General features: G+C 47.0%; 1 protein-coding gene across 1 annotated transcript in view; it reads right to left on the reverse strand.

Moving 5' to 3' along the window:
* TSNARE1 (t-SNARE domain containing 1) overlaps positions 1 to 25,794 on the reverse strand; it is a 409,645-nt gene that overhangs the window by 137,247 nt on the left and 246,604 nt on the right. Inside the window, exon 8 of the mRNA XM_082235920.1 lies at positions 2,208 to 2,375. Within this exon, the coding sequence (XP_082092046.1) occupies positions 2,208 to 2,375 (168 nt within the window). The remainder of the gene's footprint in view (positions 1 to 2,207; positions 2,376 to 25,794) is intronic.

Genomic DNA, 25,794 nt, shown 5'->3' on the forward strand with positions numbered 1-25,794 from the left:
CAGGTGATTCTACCAGAGATACCTGTCCCTGAAGATGTCAAGGGCTGAGAGAGAGGAGACCCTGAAGGCAAAACAAATGATCTGTCCCTGAACTGTGGGCAACCTTTCTGGAAACATCTCCCTCCTGGGGAAGTGGTGCCATTCCAAATGCTGGCAACGCTGACGAAGATGCTGTGAGAGTACAAGGAAGCTCCTGATTATTTATGTTTGTATACGAGTGTTGCTTTTGCATTTGAGCTGCGGGAGCCGATGGTGGTGTTGGGGATTTACAAGGAAAGTCAGAAGCATGTTGAGGAGATCATAGTTATGTATGTACAGTTCTATACAGCAGAGCTCATAAGATCGTGCCAAATGACCCATCTGGCCAGTGGCGTAGTGTGGGGGATGCAGGGGGGGCCAGCCGCACCGGGCGCAACATCTGGGGGTTAGGGGGTGCAAATCCACGGGTTAGGGGGCGCAAATTACTTGCCTTGCCCCGGGTGCTGACAACCCATGCTACGCCACTGCATCTGGCCCAGCATCCTGTTATCAGAGGCTAACCAAGATGCCTGTGAGCAACCTGCTGTGATGGCCTGGAACTCAGACTTGGAACCAGAGGAGACTCAGTCTGCACCAGATCCTTTGCCTCAGGCATCATCTGAACCAAGTCTGGGGCCTGATCCTGAAGAGTCCCATTGTGCACAGGTTCCCCTGCAACAAGCACCAGCTGGGCCGAGTCAGGGGCCTGATCCTGCCCTGGCTCCAGATGCAGGGATTACCTTGTTGCCTCCAGCTGGGCCATCACTTACAGCTGCTCCACTACTGGTTTGGTCAAGGGAGGCTGAGGCGGCCCCTGGGTCTAGTGACCCACCGACGTCTCCCGAGCTGCAGAGACTCAGTTCTGAGAGGAGAGACCTGAGTACTTGCAGGAGGAGTGCTCACCTTTGGGCGAAACAGGGAGGTGAGTCGCCAGGGGATCAGGACCGGCCGCTATGCCAACAAAGTTAAAAGGCTGTCGGACCCCACCCCAGGTTGCAGAAGCAACATTGCTGTATGCTAGATCCTGTACCTGTCCTGCTTCATGTCCTGCCTTGGTCCTGTCGGACTGACTCCCAGCAGAACCTTTGGATTCTGGACCGGTCCTGGACCGTGTTTTACGGGTTACCCCTGGGCCCAGCACACCTGCAAGCAGGACTTCAGAAGAAGATCCCACTCCTCTCCTGCAGTTTCCAGGAGTGTTGAGGCCTCCAACTGTAGAGGCAGAACATAGCCATCCCTGCTAGTAGCCATAGATAGCTCTCTCCCAAGTTGGTGACCATCTTTGCCACCTCTGGGAATGAGTTCCATAGTTCAGCTAGGGCCTCATTAAAAAGAACTTTCCTTTCTCTGTCCTGATCTTCCCACATCCATCTACATTGGGTGCCCATGAGTTCTAGCGTTACAAGAGAGCTTTATAAATTTCTGCATTGCCACCTCTCACTCACCTTTCCTCTAAACTAAAAAGTCCAAAATGTCCCCAAAGCTCAAGGCAGTTAACAACAAAGCAAAGGCAGCTAGGCAACATTTTTTAATGTATATATAAAAGCTGAGAGTAAAAAGAGTAGTAAAACCACTTACATCAACACAGCTTCCAGTCAGTTAAAGAAAAGATTATATATATATATATCTCCAGAATGCTTATTGCTAAAGAATCCCTGGTGGCAAACAACAGGCTTCATGTGTGTGTGTGTTGTGATTTTCAGTACAAAAGTGGCATTTTAGGGAACAGGCCCCAAGAAACTGAAATTTCATAAAACACAACACAGCAACAACACCAGCAAGGCCTGGCTGGTTCTGTGTTACAGATTCCTGTTTAAATTAAAATCACTGTGCAGACCAAGTATATAAACTCATAATCTTTGTGCCTAATGGCTGCTGATTAAGCACTAACATTTTTTTTTTTTTAATGGTATTGCTTTTCTGTTGGCAAGATCCCTGAGCTGAATTTTCACCACACCAATAGGCACTTTCACAGTACAAATTAGCTTCCAAGCAGAACTGTACCGGACTATTTCTCAGCCAAGCGTATTTCCCAAACCCCTAACGGTTGAGGATTTCTCAGTGTAGCAGGATTCCCACAAAGGACCGCACACACACTTAATATTCCTCCACATTTCCAAAATTCCCATCAGGGCTGGAGCACTGAACTCTTAGAGGCTTCCAGTCTCCCTGCAATGACAGTGACTGACCTCGATCTGCTGGATGGCTTCTTCTCGTTGGCGGATGACCTCCAGGTCCTCCTCTGTGATTTCGGAGAGCAGGGCATGCTCCTGGTTCTGTTCCGTCCACAGGCTGTCTCCGCCGTTGAAGATCTTTTCGTCATCCGCCAGGTTAGAGAACGGGGTCTTGGGACTTTGCTGAAGTGGAGAAAACATAGCAGAATTTAGAACCAGTGGACTGAGATTCCTGCATTGCAGTGGGTTGGATTGGATTGGGCCCTTCCAACTCTGCAATTCTATGACTCCCAAAGGAGGACCATGTCAAAGAAAAAACATTACTCCACAATAAGAGGGTTGACACAGCTGTAGCAAAACAACAACAACAACCAGTTGGACATAGGCAGTTGCCTTATACTGAGTCCCCATGCTGCTCAATATTGTCTACACTGACTGGCAGCCCCTATATCCTCACAGCGCCTTCATGCCCCTCATACCCTCTCTGTCCCTCTGTGTCCCTCTGTCCTGATTTACTCAAACCTCTGCTGTTTAAAAGTTACCTTCTCTGTTGTTCCCTTCCCCTGCTCTGACTTCATGCAAGTCCAGGACTGCGATCAGGCACTACAAATCCTCCAATAGGGGCCACATGATGACAGCATTCCATTTCTATTCATATAGGAAGATCTATCTAGCTATGGGCTATATCCAATGGTGGCCATTACTGCCTCCTGTGGGAGCTAGTTCCATAGTTGAACTAGGCACTTCATGAAAAAGTACTTTCCGCCACTTTCTTACACTATCTCAGCCTTACTAGAGATGCCAAAGTTGTTCTCCCAATTCAGGCATTGCTATGAGCTTGTGTGGGACAGGGATGGCAAAAGTTGGCCTCTCGAAGGAGGAGAAAGATTTAAGAACACCCAAATCCTTCTCTGTCCTGGAATAAAATCCTGACAAACTCCCCCATACTTTGGGAGGTGGCTGTGGAGAGGCAGAATTTTGTTCCCATCATTCTTTCCACCCTGCCCGCCCTCCCCAGATATCAACACAGAAATACATTTTTTTTTCCTGTGAGGAAAGGGGATCTCTGTGATTCAAATGGATGTTGGCAATTAGAGAACAGTGACTTGCTTAAGACATTTTAATACGTCCGTGCTTTGAACTAGGGATTTCATAACTAGCTCACAACTACTGCATCAGTAACTACAGCAGACCCTCAGTTATTAAATATGTCATGTATGGAGATCTATACATTTGGGGGAAAATATATATCGAAGCGTTAGTAGAAAATGCACCTCACCAGTACTTGGAAGAGAACCAACAAATTAACAGAGTTTACAAATCCAAATGCTGGAAAATTGAATCACTCCTTAAAGGGGCAGACTGTGTAATTAAAACATAGCAATTTGATACATTTCTGCCCTTCAACATATATTAGCTCAAAGCACTGAGATATGTATGTGAAGCTATGCATTTATAAACCTTCGGTTCCGCTGATATTGTAAACATTAATTATATATGTAGTAATAATTATGTAGGTTTCAATACTGATATTTCCCCCAGCATAATAGTCATCTGGGTGCCACAGTTCACAGGGGATCGGATTTTCTATTAATGGAGCCAATGCATATTTAAAATTAGTTATTACATTAGCAGGCTATTGCTCCTCTACTCCATATGAGGTTTAAATTAACAAACATCCACCCACAGGCTTGATTCCCAAGGAAAGCAGGGGTTGCGGGGGGGAGAACGAACACAGAAAAGGAGAAAACAAATTCAAGGTGGATATATCTTAAAATGGGATTTACTGTAGGTGCTATTTGAAGGACATAAATACATGAGCAGAGCCTCCTGCAGAAGGCCTATGGCTCATTGTGTCCTGCATCCCATCCTCACAGGATTAACCAGATATCTAATGAGGAACCTGCAAGCAGGACCAGAACATAGGACCACCCTCCCCTCTTGAGACTGCCAGCAACTGGTACCCAGAAACATCATTGTCTTAAGAACCTAAGAAGAGCTTGCGGGATCAAGCCAAGGTCTCATCTCCTACAGCATCCTGAAGCTGAGGCTCCAATACGACTAAACAACAGCTGCCAGAATAGCAGCTACATTTTGCTTGCATAGCTGCGATGCGGCCGAACAGTCTGCTTGGTTTCATTAGACTGGATAATCCCTGTCCAGCTCTCCTTTCCTGAAACCAACACACGCTGCTGTTGCCGGGAGAGTCTTCTGCTGCAAGGCACTGAACAGAAGCCCAAAGCAATTACAGGCGAAGAAGGTCCAAGGCAGCAGCAGAACATTTGGCCTGGGACTCTGAACACTTTTCCAGATGAGATCTGGAGTGTGATTACTGTTTTTGCATTATCTTTCAGGCAGAAGGAGAGGTGATGGGAAGCTTAGGTACTTAAAATCCAAGAATAACAGCCCGTTACTTCTGACTCCACCTTTCCATTCCTGGTGTGGCCTATTTGATGGGTTTGGTGAATGTGTCTTATTTCATAGAACTGAAGAATTGTAGAGGTGGAATGGACCCCCCAAAGGGTCATCTAGTCCAGCCCCCTGCAATGCAGCAATCATGACTAAAGAATCCCTGACAGGTGGCCATTCAACCTCTGTTGAATAAAACCACCAGTGAAGGAGAGTCCATCTTCTGCGGCACTCTGTTCCAGCGTAGAACAGCTGTTGCTGTCAGAAAGTTATTTCTGAAATAATTTCGGTCAGAATTTGTAATACAGAATTTGTATATGTTCGTTTCACAAGCATATGCATTTTAATGCACGCTTTACTTTTGTAGGTGCATTTCTGTACCTGCTACTTGGCTGCAGCACTGCAGCACAAAACTCAGGGAAGTGCAGATTTTGGTTTGCATAGCATTTCGGAAAGCACAAATTTGACAGGCTCTTCTTTAAGTGTGAATGGATTTGGGCTTTCCCCCCCATCCCTAGTTCACATGAATAAGGAGTAAGGAGCTAGATATCTTGAATAGGCTGCCTTCCCTCCCTCTTACACTTGAATAAATTTGTGGGTGAGGGCTGAAGTTGTAAGAGGAAAAGGATCTTGGAGACACAGACAGCATTAAGAATACCTTAGTTAAAGGTAAAGGGTAAAGGGACCCCTGACCATTAGGTCCAGTTGTGACCAACTCTGGGGTTGCGGTGCTCATCTCACTTTATTGGCCGAGGGAGCCGGTGTACAGCTTCCAGGCCATGTTGCTAGCATGACTAAGCCGTCTCTGGAGAACCAGAGCAGCACACGGAAATGCCGTTTACCTTCCCACCGGAGTGGTACCTATTTATCTACTTGCACTTGGACGTGCTTTCAAACTGCTAGGTTGGCAGGAGAATACCTTAGTTGCAACCACACATCTGCTTCCACCATAGTTTGATAAATCAAGGTTCCAGGGATGTCTATCAGGCTGCCTGATGAATCATGTTTGGGGAAAAGATGGATCAGCAGCCGTTGTGTTCAAATCCTGTTTTCCAGTGTTCCAAAGCCCAGCTGCTGTGAGAACAGGATTCTGGACTAGATGGGTCATTGGCCTAATCCAGCAGATTCTTCTTACATTCTTATGAATAGTTAAATCCAGGTAACTCGCAGGTTAAGACAGCATCTTAAAAAGCAGAGATATCACCTTGCCAACAAAGGTCCGTATAGTTCAAGCTATGGTTTTCCCAGTAGTGATGTATGGAAGTGAGAGCTGGACCATAAAGAAGGCTGATTGCCAAAGAATTGATGCTTTTGAATTCTGGTGCTGGAGGAGACTCTTGAGAGTCCCATGGACTGCAAGAAGATCAAACCTCTCCATTCTGAAGGAAATCAGCCCTGAGTGCTCACTAGAGGGACAGATCTTGAAGCTGAGGCTCCAATACTTTGGCCACCTCATGAGAGGAGAAGACTCCCTGGAAAAGACCCTGATGTTGGGAAAGATGGAGAGCACAAGGAGAAGGGGACGACAGAGGACGAGATGGTTGGACAGTGTTCTAGAATCTACCAGCATGAGTTTGAACAAACTACAGGAGGCAGTGGAAGACAGAAGTGCCTGGCATGCTCTGGTCCATGGGGTCACAAAGAGTCAGACACGACTAAATGACTAAACAACAACAACAACTCACAGGTGGGCGACCTGTGGCCCTCAGCCCATTTCATGTGGCCCTTGGGCAAATCCCTGTGAATGGCAAGGAAGGGGAAGGGGTAGAAGTGCCATGGGGGAGAAAGCAAGAAGTCAGAAAGAGAAGAAAGGCATGGCAGAGAAAAAGAGCAGAGATAAGGGGAGAAAGAGAGAGGGCTGGAATAAAGGAGAAAGGAAGTGGCCTGTCTCACCTTTGGCTCCAAAATCACCTCCCCCAAATGTGTCTCCCTAACAGAATAGCGTTGAGTGAAAACAGCCCTTGATAGATAAGAAGGTTAGGCAACTCTGAGATAATTGCTCCCTCCCTCTTCCATAGATTATGGATGGAGGAGCAGAGCTCTTTTTACAAGCACTGAAAGGTTAAGGGGTGTAAAGAAGAAAAAGCCCTACGGCTATTTATTAGTTTCAGTTTACAGGGCTTGGAGAAATCTGCAGGAAGAACAAAGCATCTTCCCGCGTTCTCAGCAGCCGAAAGTGAACACCTGCAGCTTATCCTGGAAGTTAAACTTCTGGCACGTGCAGCTTAGGAAAGTATCCTGAAATTGCAAGACATGGGGAGAAACAGACACAAAAAACCTCCTCCCTCCACCAAACTGCTTCCCACCTTTGCTTGTTAGCTCCACTGAGGAGACCTTGCTTCTACATTTTCATTTGGTTCCTTGCACCATGTCTCTAGTCCCTAGCGTTGACTGCGCTGTGCTCTGAGTCTGCACGAATTCATTAAGCAGCCAGCATTAGACGTGAAGGAGGAGCAAACCCTTTGCAGCAGGAGAGATGGGAATGGGGTTTTGAGAACAGAAGGAGTCCCCCCCCCTCTTTTAATAGCTGCCAGTCTCTCTCTTTTAACAGACACAGGTCAAGCCCCCAGGTTAGCAGAAACCTGGAATGAAATACTCAGGTCTGTCTCACTTCATGCCACACAGAGCGTAATTTGCCTTAGTTGGGTCTGACTTCACTGCAATGAATGCTGAAAACTAATGGGGATATGAATTGTGGTGCTGGGGGATAGGATCCTCTAAAAGTAGGGGGAGTAAATATGATGCCCCCCAGATTTTGCTGAAGGACAGCTCCCATCATCCCTGACTAATCCCATGCTGGTTGATGAGAGCTGCAGTCTAGAAATTCCTGGAGAGCATCATGTTGGCAGCACCAGTGGCGTAGCGTGAGTTGTCAGCACCCGGGGCAAGGCAAGTAATTTGCGCCCCCCCCTAACCCCTAACCTGCCGATCTGAGGCGAGTTGCCACTGGCGCTGCCGCCCAAACGACGCCGCTTGCCCGGAGGAGGATGGGGGCAGGGAGGCAAGGAAAATGCAACATGGCCCAGCAGCTGCAGCAGCAGCGGCAGAGGCGGGGCTGTGAGGAGGGGCTGCCTGGCGTGTCCTCCGCGGCGAGCGCTGAGAGCCACTGCCTGCCGGACGCCTTCAGCCCGGACGCGCGCACAGCTCGTCGGTTCCGCGAGACATGGGGCTCTGCTCCAGCCTGCACCCGAGGCTCTTCGGCGACTCCGGAGGCAGCGAGCGCCCCCCCAGATGTTGCGCCCGGTGCGGCCTGCCCCCCTTGCACCCCCACGCTACGCCACTGGGCAGCACAGCCAAACCTTTCATACCAAGTGGGATGAAAGTGTGCTTTGTCACTGCCTAGTTGCAGGGGTGGGGAGCGAGGCCCAAATCGGATGCCCCAGCCCACCTGCTGCCTTCCCAAAGCCAGCTAAATGAGGCACCAGGATTTGAGGAGGCATGATGCTCTGGCAGGGTCCTAGAGCATGGGTAGGCAATCTAAGGCCCAGGGGCCGGGGCCGGCCCAATCACCTTCTAAATTTGGCCCACGGATGGTCCGGGAATCAGCGTGTATTTACATGAGTAGAATATGTGCTTTTATTTAAAATGCATCTCTGGGTTATTTGTGGGGCACAGGAATTCATTCATTTTCCTCCCAGAATATAGTCTGGCCCCCCCACAAGACCTGAGGGACAGTGGACTGGCCCCCTGCTGAAAAATTTTGCTGACCCCTGTCCTAGAACCTTTCCACCTCTTTCCCAAAGCTGGAAAAGTGCTAACTAGGGTTTGGGAAGGAGGGGAGGGCTCTAGGACCCTGCCAGAGCCTGGTGACTCGCTTACCTGGCTTTGCAAGGAAGTGGGAGGCCTGGGCATCAAATGTCACCGAGAGCCACCCAAAAAAAGGACTGCAAGTTGGACTAAGGGTTTATTCTAAGGTGATGCATGAACAGAGCTGTGCTAGTTCTAAATGTTCATTATTTTTCGTTCTACTTTAGGCTAAATTCAGTAGGGAGTTCTCACCACTAGTAGGGATTTGGTTTTCTCTGCTGCGGGGACCAGAGCTGAAGAGGCAAGGCACATGTTTTGCACACGAAAAGGTCCCAGGTTCAATCCCTGACATCTCCATTTTGAAAGGTGAGCAAAGCAATACCGTGCCTTATGGGAAAAAGCAAAAACACCTGACTTGCTAGAAAGAAGCTAACTTTATTTTCCCCTGATGCATTTATTAATGTTTTATCAAAGTTGCTGCAGTTTTCCCTTGCCGGATTCTTATGAAAAGGGTGGCCGATAAATATTTAAATAAAATAAAGACAGTGAAAAATAAATAAATCAATAAAGAAAAATAGCCAGAGGGGATGTGTGCATTGATATGAGTATTCATTGATTGCTTTGATTGTTAGTCTCAAACAGCTGGATAAGGCTGCATATCCATTTTTAAACAAGCCAATGGCCCAGAGCTTTCTTGTTCTCTCCTGGCTTCCCATCAAAGTCTCTTTGGAATACTTCCCTGTCTCTCCTCTGTTATCTATGCCTCCCCTCCTTCACAACTTCTCGTTGCCGAAAATAATCTGCTTTCTAAAAGAAAGCAAAATAATCAAATATGGTTCACGCTAAAGCATGAAAATTCAGGAGGTGTGCAGCAAAATAGGCATGGATGAACACATCCCCCCCCCTTATTGATGTGGCTCCTTAATTCTGGATGCAGATGGGCTTGTCTTTGTGCATAATTTGCTTTCTTGCACTCTCTTTTTGCTTTGCATATTGCTCAGAGGGTTTCATAACAACAAATAGCCCTACTGGAAGTCAAAGAATTGGCTCCCGTTGGCAATTTCTGGCACTTCACTTTGGACTGATGCTGACTAGCACTTAAGTCAGGTTCACTGAAACTGTTAACTGGAATGAAGGATTTTTGTGCATTGCAAAGCACACATTCGAAGGGTGAATTAGAGGCTAAGAGGAATCAGAAGACAGTCTTAGGGTGGAGAGAGGGGTCCTGACTTATCCTCTATTTCATCCCAGGGGAAATGATTCTGCAAACAATGCCTCGGGGTCTCTTGTGGGTCAGTTTGGCAGTTTAGACAAAATTAACTGGAGAAGCTGCTACAGATATTTTCCCAGAATCCCTTTGGGACTCCTCAATCGTGTCAGGGGTGTGTGTTGCTATTTCAGCTACAAATTCATCTCTGCATACTGGGCTCTCCTGGTAGATTGGGGGTCCTCAGAAACGAGTTTGCCCAACCAACTTCAGAGAGGGGGACTGTCCTTGTTTGCGTGATCCTCTTTGGCTTAATCTTCTTTTAAATAAGATGCACTGGGGGCTCCCAACTTGGGCTACATTCCTAATCGTGTCTACTGAGAAACAAGTGAAGTCAACAAGGCTTACTCATTTCCCTTTTCATAAGATGTAGCGATGGGTGCCAACTTTGATGGCTTTAAAATAGGGTCTGGCAAATTTGTGGAGGACAAGGTTGTCAGTGGTTACTAACCAAGGACTCTGGGTTCTATCTCCCTTGCTAGGAACCACAGGAGAGGATTGTGGCTGTTGCACCCTGGTCCTGTGTTCAGGCTTCCCATGGGCATCTGTTTGGCCACTGTGAGGTTGTTGTTGTTTAGTCGTTTAGTTGTGTCCAACTCTTTGTGACCCCATGGACCAGAGCACGCCAGGCACTTCTGTCTTCCACTGCCTCCTGCAGCTTGGTCAAACTCATGCTGGTAGCTTTGCGAACACTATCCAACCATCTCATCCTCTGTTGTCCCCTTCTCCTTGTGCCCTCCATCTTTCCCAACATCAGGGTCTTTTCCAGGGAGTCTTCTCTTTTCATGAGGTGGCCAAAGTCTTGGAGCCTCAGCTTCAGGACCTGTCCTTCCAGTGAGCACTCAGGGCTGATTTCTTTCAGAATGGATAGGTTTGATCTTCTTGCAGTCCATGGGACTCTCAAGAGTCTCCTCCAGCTCCAGAATTCAAAAGCATCAATTCTTTGGCGATCAGCCTTCTTGATGGTCCAGCTCTCACTTCCATACATCACTACTGGGAAAACCATAGCTTGAACTATACGGACCTTTGCCACTGTGAGGACAGGATGCTAAATTAGACGGCCCTCTCCAGCTGGGCTCTTTACACATTCTTATTTTAACTAATCAATCACTCAGTCAAATTGCATTCCTATGAACGTGCCAGCCCCCTTGGCCATGGCCCGGCACAGGGACGCACACAAGTGTCCAGCGACCCACCCCTGGTGGAGCTGTGGGCACACTAATGCATCAGCAGAGTAACAGCAAGAAGCAAGGCTATGGAGGCACTGGCATTGCAAAAGCTTCCTTTATTTACAGATCAAGACAACAAACATGGCTAGTGTGAGTGGGAGCTTCACACGTCTGCTCTATCCGGGGCCGGGGGGGGGAGGACAAAGAGAGAGTACAAAAGCACATAGGACAGAAGTACAGTGTCTAGTTCGGTTCCCACACTCCTATGACAAACAGTGGATCACGAGTTCCAATAGCAATGGAGAATGAAAATGTTAACATCTTCCTCCTTTTCATGACATCATAGACTTTAGCACATTTGCAGCCTATTTCCATACAGACTCAGTTGTTCTTTGTTAAAGCCATTTCCGAGCTTGGGAGGAGAGGGGGTTGCGGGCTACCCCCTCCCACACACGCAGGGGCTGGTCTTTTGCCCCCGCGAGATCCAGGGAATCCCGGGGCGTGCCTGCGACCCTGCCCGCCAATCTGCGGGCTGGGGAGGCATGGCCTAGCCTACTTAAGGCCAGGCACGCCCGGGGACCGCCCTCTTTCCCCTTGCCAGCTGAGCAGTTTTCCCATCCCACCCACCCTTAGGCTTAGCTAGCTTTGACCTTGCTATGGACTCCAGTTGGTCGCCACAAGGGGCCTGGTAGGAATTTTTCCAATTTGGCGCACTGTCAGCCTTTTGGTTTTTTCGCCTACCTCATAGCAATCGTCACAACTTCCACGGTATTGGTGGTTAGGCATTGGCAGGGGTTTATTGTTAGGCAAATGAATGGGGGGGGGGAAGGAAGCGCCATCACCTTCCCCCAAGGAAAGGGTAGTCCGGTAGAGGACTCCGGGGGGCGTTGCCTTGTCCGAAACCTAGGGAGGTAAGGGCCTCCGGCACGCCCCCGAGTGGTGACACCCGTGGGATCCTAGTTGGCGTACTTCAACAGGACTCCCATGGCTTGTGGACAACCCTTCCCGGTCTCCCTGCCGGGTAGTCGATAGGAGCCAATGCCTAAGGCCAATACCTTTCAATTCTGTAATCAATAAAGTTGTGGCCTTTTTATGCCCATTAATCTTAAATAACGTGTCCAGTGTCTTCATTTCACACGGGGGAGGGGTCTTGCCACGCAACAACCTTTGACAACAAATCAGCAGGTATTTCTTTACCTGGCATGTAGGACACATTGATGAGTCCTCTCTGGATACAATCCCTTGCATGACATAACTTTATCTGCAAGTATTTTGTTCTTTGCTTACATCCTTCAGAATTAAACAAAGCTAAGAATGACTTGTTGTCCTGATAACCCTGTATAGCTATGGAGAATGAAAATACTAACATTCTGGACCAAGGTGGTGTATGCATTTCCCCCTTTTCTCCTTCAAAACCATCTTGTGAGGGTGGTTAGGCCAGGAGAAGACAGCAACTGGCCCATGGTGAGCTTCACGATGCCCAAGTGGTGATTTGAACCCTGCTTCCCTAGCTCCGAGTTCAAAACTTGAACCACTACACCATACCGGACCTCTCGTGGGATGTTCTTCTGGGACACTGCCAGAGGGAAGAAGGTTGGTTTTTTGTTTGTTTTGCTTCCTGGTCAGCAATCGGCTTGCCTCCATTGGATGTCAAGGGAGCTGCCCAGGAGAGCAGCATGTTAGCAGTTCAGGGGAAAACAGGGAAACACCAGCTAGCTTGGAGACTCTTTATTAAAGAAGCAGAACAGAGAACATACGGAGACCTCTGAGATATGCTCCACCTAGGTGAAGCAGTTGTTCAGACTGTCTTGTACCCCCATTCCCTCTGTGTCAGGCCGCTCCCTCTGTCTACGGAGACCCTTTCTATTTCTCCCTGGCTCTCTGCTCTGTGACATACATCAGATGCCTTGTTCTGGGAGTTTGGGGTGGGGCTTGGAGGCTGTCAGCAGAAAAGCTGCCAGGCTGGCTCTGTGGCAAAGCTGCTGATTCCTGTTTTTTTACTGTGTATTGGGGCACCTGTCTGTTTCCTCCTCTTCTTCACCCTCCAAGCTCCCAGTCTCTTGTACTTCCCAGGTCTTCCCCTCCTCTGGGGTGTGTCCTGTTGTAAACCACCAGGACCCAGGATCTAAATCCTCTCCCTCTGTGCTTTCCCTGGGGGGGGGGGGCTCGTGGTCAGCCTTCTTCCATAACCCCTCTTCATCCAAGCCAGTCCCTGACACTTGGTGGGATATCTGCTGCAATCAAGGCCTTTTTTAGGCAGCGATGGTCATGCTGGCACAGTGCAGTTGTGCCTACAGCAAATTCTCCAGCATCTTCCTTAAAAGAGATCTTCGCCTGTGTCTATTTAGAGCTCTCTGCTTCCCTCCCCTTCTCAACTGATGGCTTTATCTACAATGCCAACAGATGGTCCTACGGCAACATGAGTGAAGGAGAATAATAATAAAGCAGAGCAGAAGCATAAACACTCCCCTCTTCCTCTCTGCAGCCTGATATTATTATTATTATTTCTTTTAAAAGAGCCTGTTTTATTTAACCAGCAGAAATTTTAATCACAACATGAACATATGTCATGACAGAGTGAAACTTGCGGTCCTCTAGGGAAACATGCAGCCTCTGCACGCCCAGAAAATGACCCAAGTGAATAGTCCCCCAGATCTTTGGCCAATGGGACCATAAAATAAAATCACAGAGCAGCTGATTTTTAAATATTTCCCCAGCTGCCTGAATTATATCCTAATAATTCTTGAGGCTCTGTTGTGTTCTACCTGCCAGCAAACCGTTCTGGCTGTCTTAGATGACTGGAAAAAAACACAGATTATCACTCCAGTATGGTCGTACAGTGGTACCGCGGGATACAGACACTTCAGGTTACAGACACTTCAGGTTACAGACTCCGCTAACTCATAAATAGTACCTCGAGTTAAGAACAGAAATCGTGCCGCGGCGGCATGGAGGCAGCAGGAGGCCCCATTAGCTAAAGTAGTACCTCACGTTAAGAACAGTTTCAGGTTAATAATGGACCTCCAGAATGAATTAAGTTCTTAACCCGAGGTACCACTGTACCTTGGTTCTCGAAGAGAATGTATTCTGAGAGTCCATACGACTCCCAAAACCGTTCAGAAACAAATGTGTGGCTTCCGATTAGCTACCAGATTGTCCTGCAGCCAAGCGGAAGCCATGGAAGCTGTGCCAGACGTTTGGTTTCCTAAAATCGTTCGAACACCCACTTCCAGGTTTCAATTGTTCTGGGGCCAAGGCATTCGGGAACCAAGGTACGACTATACCTACAACATGGTGCAAAGTGACCCCACTTGGAGGTTTATCGCTGTTTCTTTGAAAGCCAACACACCAAATTGCCATTTTACAAACATGGTGCCCATGATCCTAAGTTTCTTCCATGGGTGAAAAATCTTTCCCCTTGGTGCTGCAACCCACAATGTCCCTTCACTGAGGAAGCCTGTAATTTAGCCTCCCTCAATAAAGTCATGATATCATTGGTTTGAACTTCAGAGAGCAGTGAGACCCCACCGCAGGGGGCATCTGCCTTATGTCAAAAGTGAACATTAAGCACACTCTGTTTATAAGGTTCGGAAGAAGCTTGGGGAAGATTGCCACTCTGGGTTTTGATCTGCAGGGTTTTGCATCTAGAAATTAAAATAGGGAGATATACAATGGGGGCAAGGAGAAATCAACACGGTATGAAGTCACCCCACTTTGAGGTTTATGGCTCTTTCTTTGAAAGCCAAAACACCAAATCACTATTTCACAGACATGGAGTTGTAAAGGATACCTTTGAGATGATCCAGGGTGATCTCAAAAATACTTCTTCCATCCCAATGGCTCTCATTTCTGAGAACAAAAGCAGCATTTCAACACCCCAATTCCCCACTGCTGCAGGATCAGGAACACAGGAACCTGACTTACATCAACTTTGTTAGACTGGTCATGTTGTGCAGATGCCTGATTATCGTCTTCCAAAGCAACTACTCTATTCCAAACTTTAAAATGGAAGGTTTAATGTTGGTGGTCAACAAAAGAGGTTTAAAGACTCTCTCAAGGCAAATCTTTAAAAATGTAGTATAAACACTGACAACTGGGAAACACTGGCCTGTGAGCGCTCCAACTGGAGAACAGCCTTTACCAAAGGTGTCATGGGCTGTGAAGACACGAACTCAGGATGAAAGGGAGAAATGTGCTAAGAGGAAAGTACACTTAGCAAATCCACACTGTGATCAACTCCCACCCGGAAACCAATGTCCCCACTGTGGAAGGATGTGTGGATCCAGAATTGGCCTCCAAAGTCACTTACGGACTCATTGTTAAAACTGTGTTTATGGAAGACAATCTTACTTGGTTACGAGGGATCACAGAAGAAGAAAAAGAAGAAGAGTTTGAATTTGATATCCCACTTTATCACTACCTGAAGGAGTCTCAAAGCGGCTAATATTCTCCATTTCCTTCCTCCCCCACAACAAACACTCTGTGAGGTGAGTGGGGCTGAGAGACTTCAGAGAAGTGTGACTAGTCCAAGGTCACCCAGCAGCTGCATGTGGAGAAGCAGAGACGCGAACCTGGTTCACCAGATTACGAGTCTACCGCTCTTAACCACTATACCACACAGAAGAAGAAGGAGGAGAAGGAGAAGGAGAAGAAGAAGAAGGTCCATCCGATTCGGTATTTTGGATAGCGACCGGCTCTCCAAGGGTTTAGGGAGGAGCTCTTCCCAGTCCTACTCAGAGATGTCGGAGCTTGAACCCGAGATCTTTTGGGTGCTGCACTACACACCTTCCCTCATCAGGATGGACCAGACTGATGTGGAAATTTGGAGAGATAGAGACTGGGAATAATGAGAAACTGTGAGAAAGTCCCCAAAAAGGCAGATTCACTGGGGCCTTGCTGGGACGCCTCCCCACTTAGAAAACTTGGATGTGATGTCAAAGAGAGTTGGAGAAGCCCAGATATAAACCAAGCTCCTTTCAACCTTCCCCCTCCATCCTCCCCTTCCCACCTAATATACACACCTGAGATTTGTCCTCATCACCAGTTTCCATATCAGGATACATTGTCATGACTATTTTGTGTTGCCCTTTATGGGATTTTATATATAAACTGTTGTACGTTGCCTGGATATTGTATCAAGAGCCTGTGTGGCGTGGCAGTTAGAGTGCCAGACTAGGACCTGGAAGATCAGAGTTCAAATCTCCACTCGGCCATCATGAAGATCATTGGGGGTAACGTTGGGGGCCAGCCTAACGTACCTCACCGGGTGGTTGTGGGGATTAATTGAGGAGGGGGAAAGAAACTCAGTGGATGCCAACTTGAGCTCCTTGGAGGAAAAAAAGGGGGGGATATAGACACAACAAACAATTAAATGATCATTAATATAATATAGAAGTAGACAACCTGTATTACCCACACAAAAAGAAAGCAGGGAAGAAAGGAAGTAAGTTTTGGCAAAGTGACCCTTATCAGGTGGGGGACCAACCCCTCTGGGGAAAAAAATTACCTACACTGTCATGTCCACCTTTCCATCCTCAATTTGTTTAGACAAGCAGGAGCTACAGAGCAACACTGGGATTCACTTTCTGACTTTGAAAAATGTGCCCGTCCTATAATTCGTATTGATTATTCTGCTTGGAAGTTGTGTACTGCAGTATAGTTGTCTGTAATCTAAATGCTCTCTTGGGAAACATTGAAATAAGGGTTTATTTGTTGGCACCAGGGGCTCAGGAGATAATTTGAAATCACAATTGGCTTATATTTCACGGGCACGGGGTTATTAAGCTGACCTTATTTCCACTGATGGGTCTCCGCTATGGAGCTTCAGGGGAGATTGCGCTCCTTGATCATGCCCCTTGGGGGATCTATCCTGATGCCCAGGGCGTCCTAACGCTAAACGCCGGCTTGATCTCAACTCTAAATGTCCCCATCCTCCGCTTTCGGCCATATTGACGGATATCATGTCACCCAGTGCTGTAAATAAATTACCCATTCTTCATGTCTATTGTCACCTTGAAGGTATTTATAGAGAGTGCAATCACTTCCCTGCAAAAACCCTCCTCCCAAGGCTACATAAATTTAGCATCTTCATTCTAGCTTCTTATGTCTCCTAGCCCTGGAATTGGTGTTATTTTCGCTCGCCCGCTTTGAGCATTTTCTATCTTCCCTGAACTAACAACGTAAGAAGATGTTTCAGGATCGGGCCAATGGCCCACTGAGTCCTGGGTGTCTCCACACCCAATACCTCCAACTTCCAATACAAGGTCCAACTTGTGACATCCCTTTGCCAACTTTAAAATCACAGAACCTCAAAACTTTGATAGATTCATCCCGTCTCTGTTCATCCTTAGGGTGATGACCCAGACATCGGAGTGTCTGATACATTCTTCTAATGTGCGGTTAAAGGGTAGTAATGTACATGGTGATTGATTATTTGATGGTGTTGCAGGAATTTATGTATAGGTCGGGAGGGGTTGCCCCTCCAGGAGATATCATGCACATGCAGCCCACTACCAAAATCAGCACAATCACTTTTGTGACTTTTGTGATTTGTCCCCACAAAACACTTCATCACAGTTTCTTCCTATCTATTCAAAGGGCCTTTGGTGCACAATACCAGATGTAAGAATTCACTGATAAATGTACTGGTTCACAGGAAAAACTTCAGAAATTCATATAGACATATGAGCTCAGCTACTCAGCAGCCCCTCTGCCTGAGTGATAATTCCTGGCATCCTGATACCTGAGTGCCAGACAAGTAGCCATTCCAGAAATAACAAACCCAGATGAAGACAAAAGGGTGTGATTAACCTGGGTGGGAAACAGGGAAATGTAAATATCTCTTTTGTTACACTTGATGGGTGTTTGGTGGAGGGCAAGGGGAACCATGGGGTAGGATCCAGGATGCTCAGATTACTGCCACCAGACCTCCCCTTTCATGATGTAACCGTGATGTATGAGTGATGTAGTTTTGGGGGGTGTAACATGGGGATTAGCAGCTAATAAAAGTTTGGGTTCTCTTTTGTTCGGGGCTTCCATCTTGTTTCACCTGGTGGCAGGTGGGAGTCCTGTCGCGACAGTCTTCAATAAAGACCAAGCCTACTGACTGCTGTTTTGCTCTGGTATTCCTGGCTGGTGTCCTTGTTTTTTTTCCAAGGGAGCCCTCAGATTTTCTCCGTTAACTGGAGAAATGGAGGACTGAGAGCTACGTCAGAGACAAGGACTCTTTCATACTCAAGTTAACCAGGGCTGATTGCTTGCATGGGCTTTCTCCATCCCTGGGTGGAGATGTCCTCCTAATAAATATTTTCTTCAAAACAAAACTTGGTGGGTGAGTAAAGAGGAAAGATGTCCTTACTACTGCATCCTTTGAAGAAAGAGAGACACACGCATTCTCAACTGGATGGTGTCAACAGGGCCAGAAATCAAGACCTTCTTGGAGATCTAGCAAAGTAAGGATGGAGAAACAGCAGGCACCTCCAGATGTTGCTGGACTCCAACTCCCATCAGCCCCAGCCAGCATGGCCAATGAACAGTGATGGGAGCTGGAGTTCAGCAACACCTGGAGGACCATGGGTTCTCCACCCTGTGCTAACACTTCCCATTTAGTTAATCCATATATCTGCTTTGCCAAAGACTGGGGTGCATACTTGGGGCACTTAGAAGCAAAAGCGTGGCTGAGATTTTTCTCACAGGTAGGATTTTCTAAACTGGTATTCATGGTTACAGATGCCATCTAACAACTAGGCAATGTTTGACAATGGAAAAAGCAAATGCATACAAGGCATGTTTACTCAGAAGTAAGTTCCACCAAGTTAAACAAAGCTTACTCTCAAGTAAGTGTGCATAGGGCTGTGGTCCTCACTGTGAATCATTTTGCATTTGAAAGCCAGAAGTGAAGGGGGGGGGGTATAAAAGGAAAATAAATAGAGGTACATCTTTACCTTGTTATGAAAGAAGAGGAGGAGGAGCAAGAAATAATCATAATAGTATTGCAATCGCAGAGGGTGAACGTCTGTTAAATTATTATCTGCAGATTCCAGTGTGTAATGTTGTATTGTAAATAGATTCTTTGACATTATTTCATTTGGCATAAGTTGTTCACTTTAAAGTCATTTTAAAAAAAGGCCTTGGATTGGGCTGTTGATCACCTGGCGATTGCTTCCACTTGGCACCTTGGCTGCTAGGCTTGTCTCAATTCATGCAATCTGTTCCAGCTGTTCCTGAAGATGCAATTTAGCATTTTGCTGGCGTTTCCCTCCCTGCTGTTTCATGCTTTTATGATGATTGTTTGACTCGTGTTTGACTTGTGTTTAGTGGCCTTGAATGCCATCTACGACAAAACAGTGGCATACAAACACGCTAATGAGTGTATATTAAAAAAATAAATAAATAGGCAGAACTAATTTGGCAATCCTATGCAGAAGGGAGAACCCTTATCACCTTTACAACTGCAGAAACCTTACCAAAAAATATAGGCTGGCGTCCCTTCTTAACTCAAGCCCAGGCATATAGAAAGCAGCCTTATACCAAGTCAAACCACTGGTTCATCTAGTTCAGGCATGGGCAAACTCGGTGGCCCTCCAGATGTTTTGGGACTACAACTCCCATGATCCCTAGCTAACAGGACCAGTGGTCAGGGATGATGGGAATTGTAGTCCCAAAACATCTGGAGGTCCGAGTTTGCCCATGCCTGACCTAGTTCAGCATTGTCTACACTGACTAGCTGCAGCTCTCCTACCCAGAGATGCTCAGGATTCGACCTGGAACCTTCTGCATGCCAAGCATAGACCCTAACACCAAGCTACAAGCCTTCTCCCTCCTACAATTGTTTGCTCCTGAATCTTTCTCAGGTTAAAAAATACCAACAACTTATTTTAAGGCATCCTCACTTCCCCCCATCTCCCTCCCCTCTAATCAAACCAAGTTTCATATAGTTGATTGCTACAGAAAACATCCCTAATAAGAACCCACCAAGGGTAGCCTGCCTGCTATTTCCAATTTGCTTCCCAGCTCCAGGTTTAATATGCAGAAAGACGCTTCAATTTTGAAATCGTCTTTTATTGAAAAACTGTTGATGAGCAAAATGCATAATGCTCTCCTATTACTCCCCATCTCGTGCGCCTCCCCTGGGCGCCAGAATCGTCTTATCTCCGCTCCCTGGCTGTTCCTCCAGCATATTTACATTGTTAGCCTCGCCAAGAAAGGAAAAGAAAAAAGGTATCATTATGTCAATAAGAGCAATTGAAGCATTAATAGGATGGTTACAGGCAGAAATGCAAGAGATTACTTTGTGCGCTGTATATACATTAAAAAAGCGAGGGGAAAACATATGTCACAGGAGTCTTCTTAATTGTTCTGTGCTCCTGAATCTTATCTTTGGAAGAGCCCCAACATAAGAGGAGGAGGAGAAAGAGAGAGTTTGGGGAAAAGCAGAATGAGAAGGAAGACAGAAGTAGGAGTAGAGACCGTCGTGAACAGGTCCGGATTTAGGTTTGACGAGGCCCTAAGCTACTGAAGGTAATGGGGCCCTCTATATGTCCAGCTGTCACCTTGCCAACAAAGGTCCATATATTTAAAGCTATGGTTTTCCCAGTAGTGATGTATGGAAGTGAGAGCTGGACCATAAAGAAGGCTGATGGCCGAAGAATTGATGCTTTTGAATTATGGTGCTGAAGGAGACTCTTGAGAGTCCCATGGACTGCAAGAAGATCAAACCTATCCATTCTGAAGGAAATCAGCCCTGAGTGCTCAGTGGAAGGACAGACCCTGAAGCTGAGGCTCCAATACTTTGGCCACCTCATGAGAAGAGAAGACTCCCTGGAAAAGACCCTGATGTTGGGAAAGATGGAGGGCACAAGGAGAAGGGGACAACAGAGGATGACATGGTGGGACAGTGTTCTTGAAACTACCAGCATGAGTTTGACCAAACTGCGGGAGGCAGTGGAAGACAGGAGTGCCTGGCGTGCTCTGGTCCATGGGGTCACGAAGAGTTGGACACGTCTAAACGACTAAACAACAACAACATATGTCCAGCTGTCCTTTGTCAACAACAAATTGTTGCTGTTTTTTGTGTTGAATATACATTGCGATCTGAACCCAGGATCTTCCGTGTTTTCAAAACAGATCATCTTCTGTTTGAGAGTCCTCCTACCCCAAAATGAAATATGAGCTGCGTCACCCCCTCCATCTAAATAAGGAATCAGCCTGTTTTCTGTTCCTGTTAATGCACACTTACATAACAGGGGATTCCCTCCAAACCACTAAGCTCTGATACTTGGGGAGGAGAGGGAGGGGGAGAGAGAGAGCGAGAGAGAGAGAGAGAGAGAGAGAGAGAGAGAGAGAGAGAGAAGACCTTTAAAGAGGAGAGGGGGAAATGAGGCGGGGGGGGGCAACCAGGAGAGAATGTGATTCCCTGCTTGTAGTGGATATTTTCCCTTCTGCACATTTCTCTCGGCTACAGTTAATTGGAATTCAAATGATGTCCAGGGAGCTCTTGAGAGGTTGGGGAACTTTACCTCTGGCGAGATTCCGTTTTAACAAGTTAAACGGTGATTAAAGGGGAATCTGTTCAAACTTAGATCTTTCTCCGGTGGGTTTATGCCAGGGGCGGGGTGCTTTGGGAGTTGGAGAGCTAGAAATGAAGGCAAGGGAAATGAGCAGCAGGAGGAAATGGTAATGAAGCATTAAAAGGAAGAAGGCAGGAGAAGGCAGCGGCAGGGAATCTAGGCACCCAAACATGTGGGGTGACTTACAGTTCTCGAGTCCTGTATGTGGGAGGTTGGTGTCTACAAAGGTGGAATAACAACAGCAGCAGCAACAACAACAACAACAAATTATTTCGACCTCGCCCATCTGGCTGGGTTTCCCCAGCCACTCTGGGCGGCTTCCAACAGAACATCAAAAACAGAATAAAACTTCAAACTTCCCTAGACAGGGCTGCTTTCAGAGGTCTTCTGAAAGTCGGATAGTTATTTCCTTGACATCTGATGGGACACATTCAGCTCTGCATGGCCACAGGCCTGACCATCTCTTTTCAGACCATGAATATATGGTTCGGAAATGCACAGGGAGCCAACAGACTTTCTGATGTTGCTGAATTGCAGCTCCTTCCCATCACTCTCCAACCAGCATGGCCAAAGACCAGGGATAATGGGAACTGTAGTCCAAACACACACACATATCCCAAGAGCTGTGGCTTCCCCCACTCTCCTTCCTCTGAGGTTTCAAAGAAGAGGTTGGGTGACCATCTGCCGGGATCCTTTAGCTGTGTTCCTTGCATTTCTGGGGGTTGGGCTCTACGATTGCATCTGGCTGCGTCCATGCCCTTTCTCTGAGGCCGCTATGTCCCCTTCTGAGGCCTAAGGGGTTACCTTAGCTGTGAGAAGCCAAGTTACAGGGAATCAGGCACAGGGCCTTCTCGGTAGTGGTGCCTGCCCTGTGGAACGCCCTCCCACCAGATGTCAAAGAGACTTTTACCAGACTTTTAGAAGACATCTGAAGGCAGCCCTCTTTAGGGAAGCTTTTAATGTTTGACAGACTATTGTACAGTGGTACCTCGGGTTAAGAACTTAATTCGTTCTAGATGATTTCCGTTCTTAACCTGAAACTGTTCTTAACCTGAAGCACCACTTTAGTTAATGGGGCCTCCCGCTGCCGCTGTGCCACCACTGTGCAATTTCTTTTCTTATCCTGAAGCAAAGTTCTTAACCTGAGGTACTATTTCTAGGTTAGCGGAGTCTGTAACCTGAAGCATCTATAACCTGAAGTGTCTGTAACTTGAGGTACTACTGTATTTTAATATTTTGTTGGAAGCCGGCCAGAGTGGCTAGGAAATCCCAGCCAGATGGGTGGGGTATAAATAATAAATTTTATTATTATTATTATTATTATTATTATTATTATTATTATTATTACCTCCTTTCAGGGTTTTTTTTTTTTTTTTTTTTTTTGGAGTGGAGAAAGCAAGAGGAAGAGACCGGATGGGAAGCAGGCCTGGCAGCGCTCACCTTTAATCATGTTACAAATGCCATCGCCAAAGAAGGTTTAGGAGAATGCAATTTCCCTCCCCTTCCATAATCCATCTCTGTGGGTATTAAAATAATGCTGCATTTCACATCGAAATGAGATGACAGGCCAGATGAGGCTTCCCATTTATTTCTCCGGTAACCGTGTGACCTCTTTTGGCAGGGGGAAAGCCTTGATTTAAAGCCGTCGCAGAGGCAGCTTTGGTTGAGAGACAGGGAAGAGGAGAGTTCATGTGGATTGCGGAGAGAATCGCAGTCACTCAGTCACCACCTCTCCCTTCGCCACCCCTCCAGCAAATCCACAATTGCTCTGCGTGAAGGCAGCACACCACACATTGTGATCATCGTCTGCAGGACAAGCACAGCAATGTCAGCCCAGCCCTAACCAATGGCACACAATTCCTCCCTGGTGTGGCGCCCAGTCCCTAAAATCCTCTGTCCCCGGCATTTTCTGCTATTGCCCCTGCACTATGTAGCACCCTTAAGCAGGTAAGATGAACCTACTGGATCAGGCCACTGGTCCATCTAGTCCAGAATCCTGTTCTCATGCTGACTGACCAGATATCTGCCCGTGGGAAACCCATAGACAGGATTCGAGCACAAGAAGAAGAAGAAGAGGAGGAGGAGTTTGGATTTGATATCCCGCTTTATCACTACCTGAAGGAGTCTCAAAGCGGCTAACATTCTCCTTTCCCTTCCTCTCCCACAACAAACACTCTGTGAGGTGAGTGGGGCTGAGAGACTTCAGAGAAGTGTGACTAGCCCAAGGTCACCCAGCAGCTGCATGTGGAGGAGCGGGGAATCGAACCCGGTTCCCCAGATTAGGAGACTACCGCTCTTAACCACTACACCACACTGGCTCTTCCCTCTTGCGGCTTCCAGCAACTGCTATTCAGAAGCATCGCTGCGTCCAATTGTGGAGGCAGAATAGCCATCGATAGCCGTCTCCTCCACGAATCTCTCTCGTCCTCTTTTAAAACCATCTACGTGGGTGACCATTGCTGCCTCCTGTGGGTGGGAGTCTTACGATATTCCGTTCCACCTTAACAGATATGTGGAATTGTTGTATGTCACATGTCTGTTTACATTCCAGCACAGATTGCTGGGAACTTCTGTTGTGTGCATAGTGTTGCAGGAACACCCCCTCCCCCGAATCATTCAGTTTGTACAAACACGATACGCACACACACACTCACACACAACATACGCGACGTTTCTGCTATAAATTCATAGTAAATCAACCATACATTGGATTTACACCGGTCCACTTTTATTTTACTCCATGAAGGAAGGACTATCAAAGGGCGATGGTTTGATACAGGATGGCCATAATCCCTTAACCGTACCAGCACATACACAGGAGCCCTACCCAGTTGGCATGACAACCTTGATGGTCCCAGACAGAAGACCATCAAGGTCACAAAGGACTTGCATATGGGAGTGGATTCAACATGGATTGAAACAAAGGACAATGATCAGATCTTCCCTCTAGGGGCAGGAAACTGCCAGCTCCCCTTTGTCCTCTGGAAATGACTCATGGGGAGGGGGAAAGGAGGAACCAGCCCGGTGACAAGACACTCAGGTTACCTCCACAACTCCTCCCTCAACCCCTCCTTTTTGTGATGTGTGAATGATGTAGTCATGATGTAGTTCTAGGGGTGTAGTTTGGGGGATAAGTAACTAATAAAAGTTGGGGTCTTCTTTTGTTCTGGGCTTCCATTTTGTTTCACCTGGTGACAAGTGGGAGTCCTGTCGCGACAGTCTTCAATAAAGATCAAGCCTACTGACTGCTGTTTTGCTCTGGTATTCCTGGCTGGTGTCCTTGTTTTTTTGTCCAAGGGAGCCCTTGGATTTTTCCGTTAGCAATAGCTTTTGCTTATGCTGCTTGCTTGGACACGAAGGGGAGAAGACATGGTTTTCCCTTTGTCCTGATGTTGAATAAAATGCCTGTAAATACGCTATACACAGCCTCTGTCTGCCCTTCTGTTGCAAAGAGTTTACTCTGCTGGTTTGCGTGCTCAGCTTCTGAAGGATGCTGAAGCTTGAGTCACAGTTACATGCTGATCCAAGGACTAGAGATCGCCCAGCAACCAGCAGGTGGGCTGGAGCCAGCTGGGGGCCTGCCAATTGCCCCCGTTTCCTTGGACGCATCTCAACAGGGAGTTCCGCAGTTTAAACTATGCACTGCGTGAAGAAGGACTTTCTTCCACCTGTCCGGATTCATTCAACGTTTAGCTTTACTGGATGTCAACAAGATATGCTGCTAGGATTGTGGAGTTGGTGGGTACCCCAAGATTTATCTAGTCAAGGCACATCCAACTCCCAAGAGACTGTGATCTACTCCCAGTATTAAAAATAAAATAATACTGGCAGTGATCTACCCATTGTCGTTGCCAAGAGTTTTTGAGCTTTTTGGGGGGAGGGTTGCCAAGAGTTGTTGAGTTTTCCCCTCAATATTTATTTCATCCAGCAATCAACCTGGAACACACCGGTGATCGACCTGTTGATCGCAATTGACCCATTGGACATGCCTGATCTAGTCTAATCAACCAGCCATGCAGCAATCACAGCTAAATAATTCCCAACAGACGACCATCCAAACACTACCTTCAGAAAGTTCTTCCTCTTATATAGCCAGAATCTCCTTTCTTATAACTTGAATCCATTAGTTTGCTTCATTTCCCATGTGTCAGCCCTTTAGATATTTGAAGATGGCTATCCTATCTCCTTTCAGTCTCCTCTTCCCATTCTTTGAGCCTCCCAGGAAGATGAAAGACTTGGGTTGCAAAGAGTCACTCTGTCTATTTACACTTCAAGACTTAGGTCAGTTTCACCGCAGACGGCAAACTGTTCAACATATGTCTTCGGTCCATCTCTCGAGTGATATCAATTGGTCCTTTTCAGTCCAGGGACCAGCTGGGACCTATTATGACACAAACGAACCCAACTCCCCCCCCCCCATTGTGTGAAAAAGCAATACATTT

Source organism: Podarcis vaucheri (assembly GCF_965113315.1).
Source record: "Podarcis vaucheri genome assembly, chromosome: 8".
NCBI classification, from domain to species: domain Eukaryota; kingdom Metazoa; phylum Chordata; class Lepidosauria; order Squamata; family Lacertidae; genus Podarcis; species Podarcis vaucheri.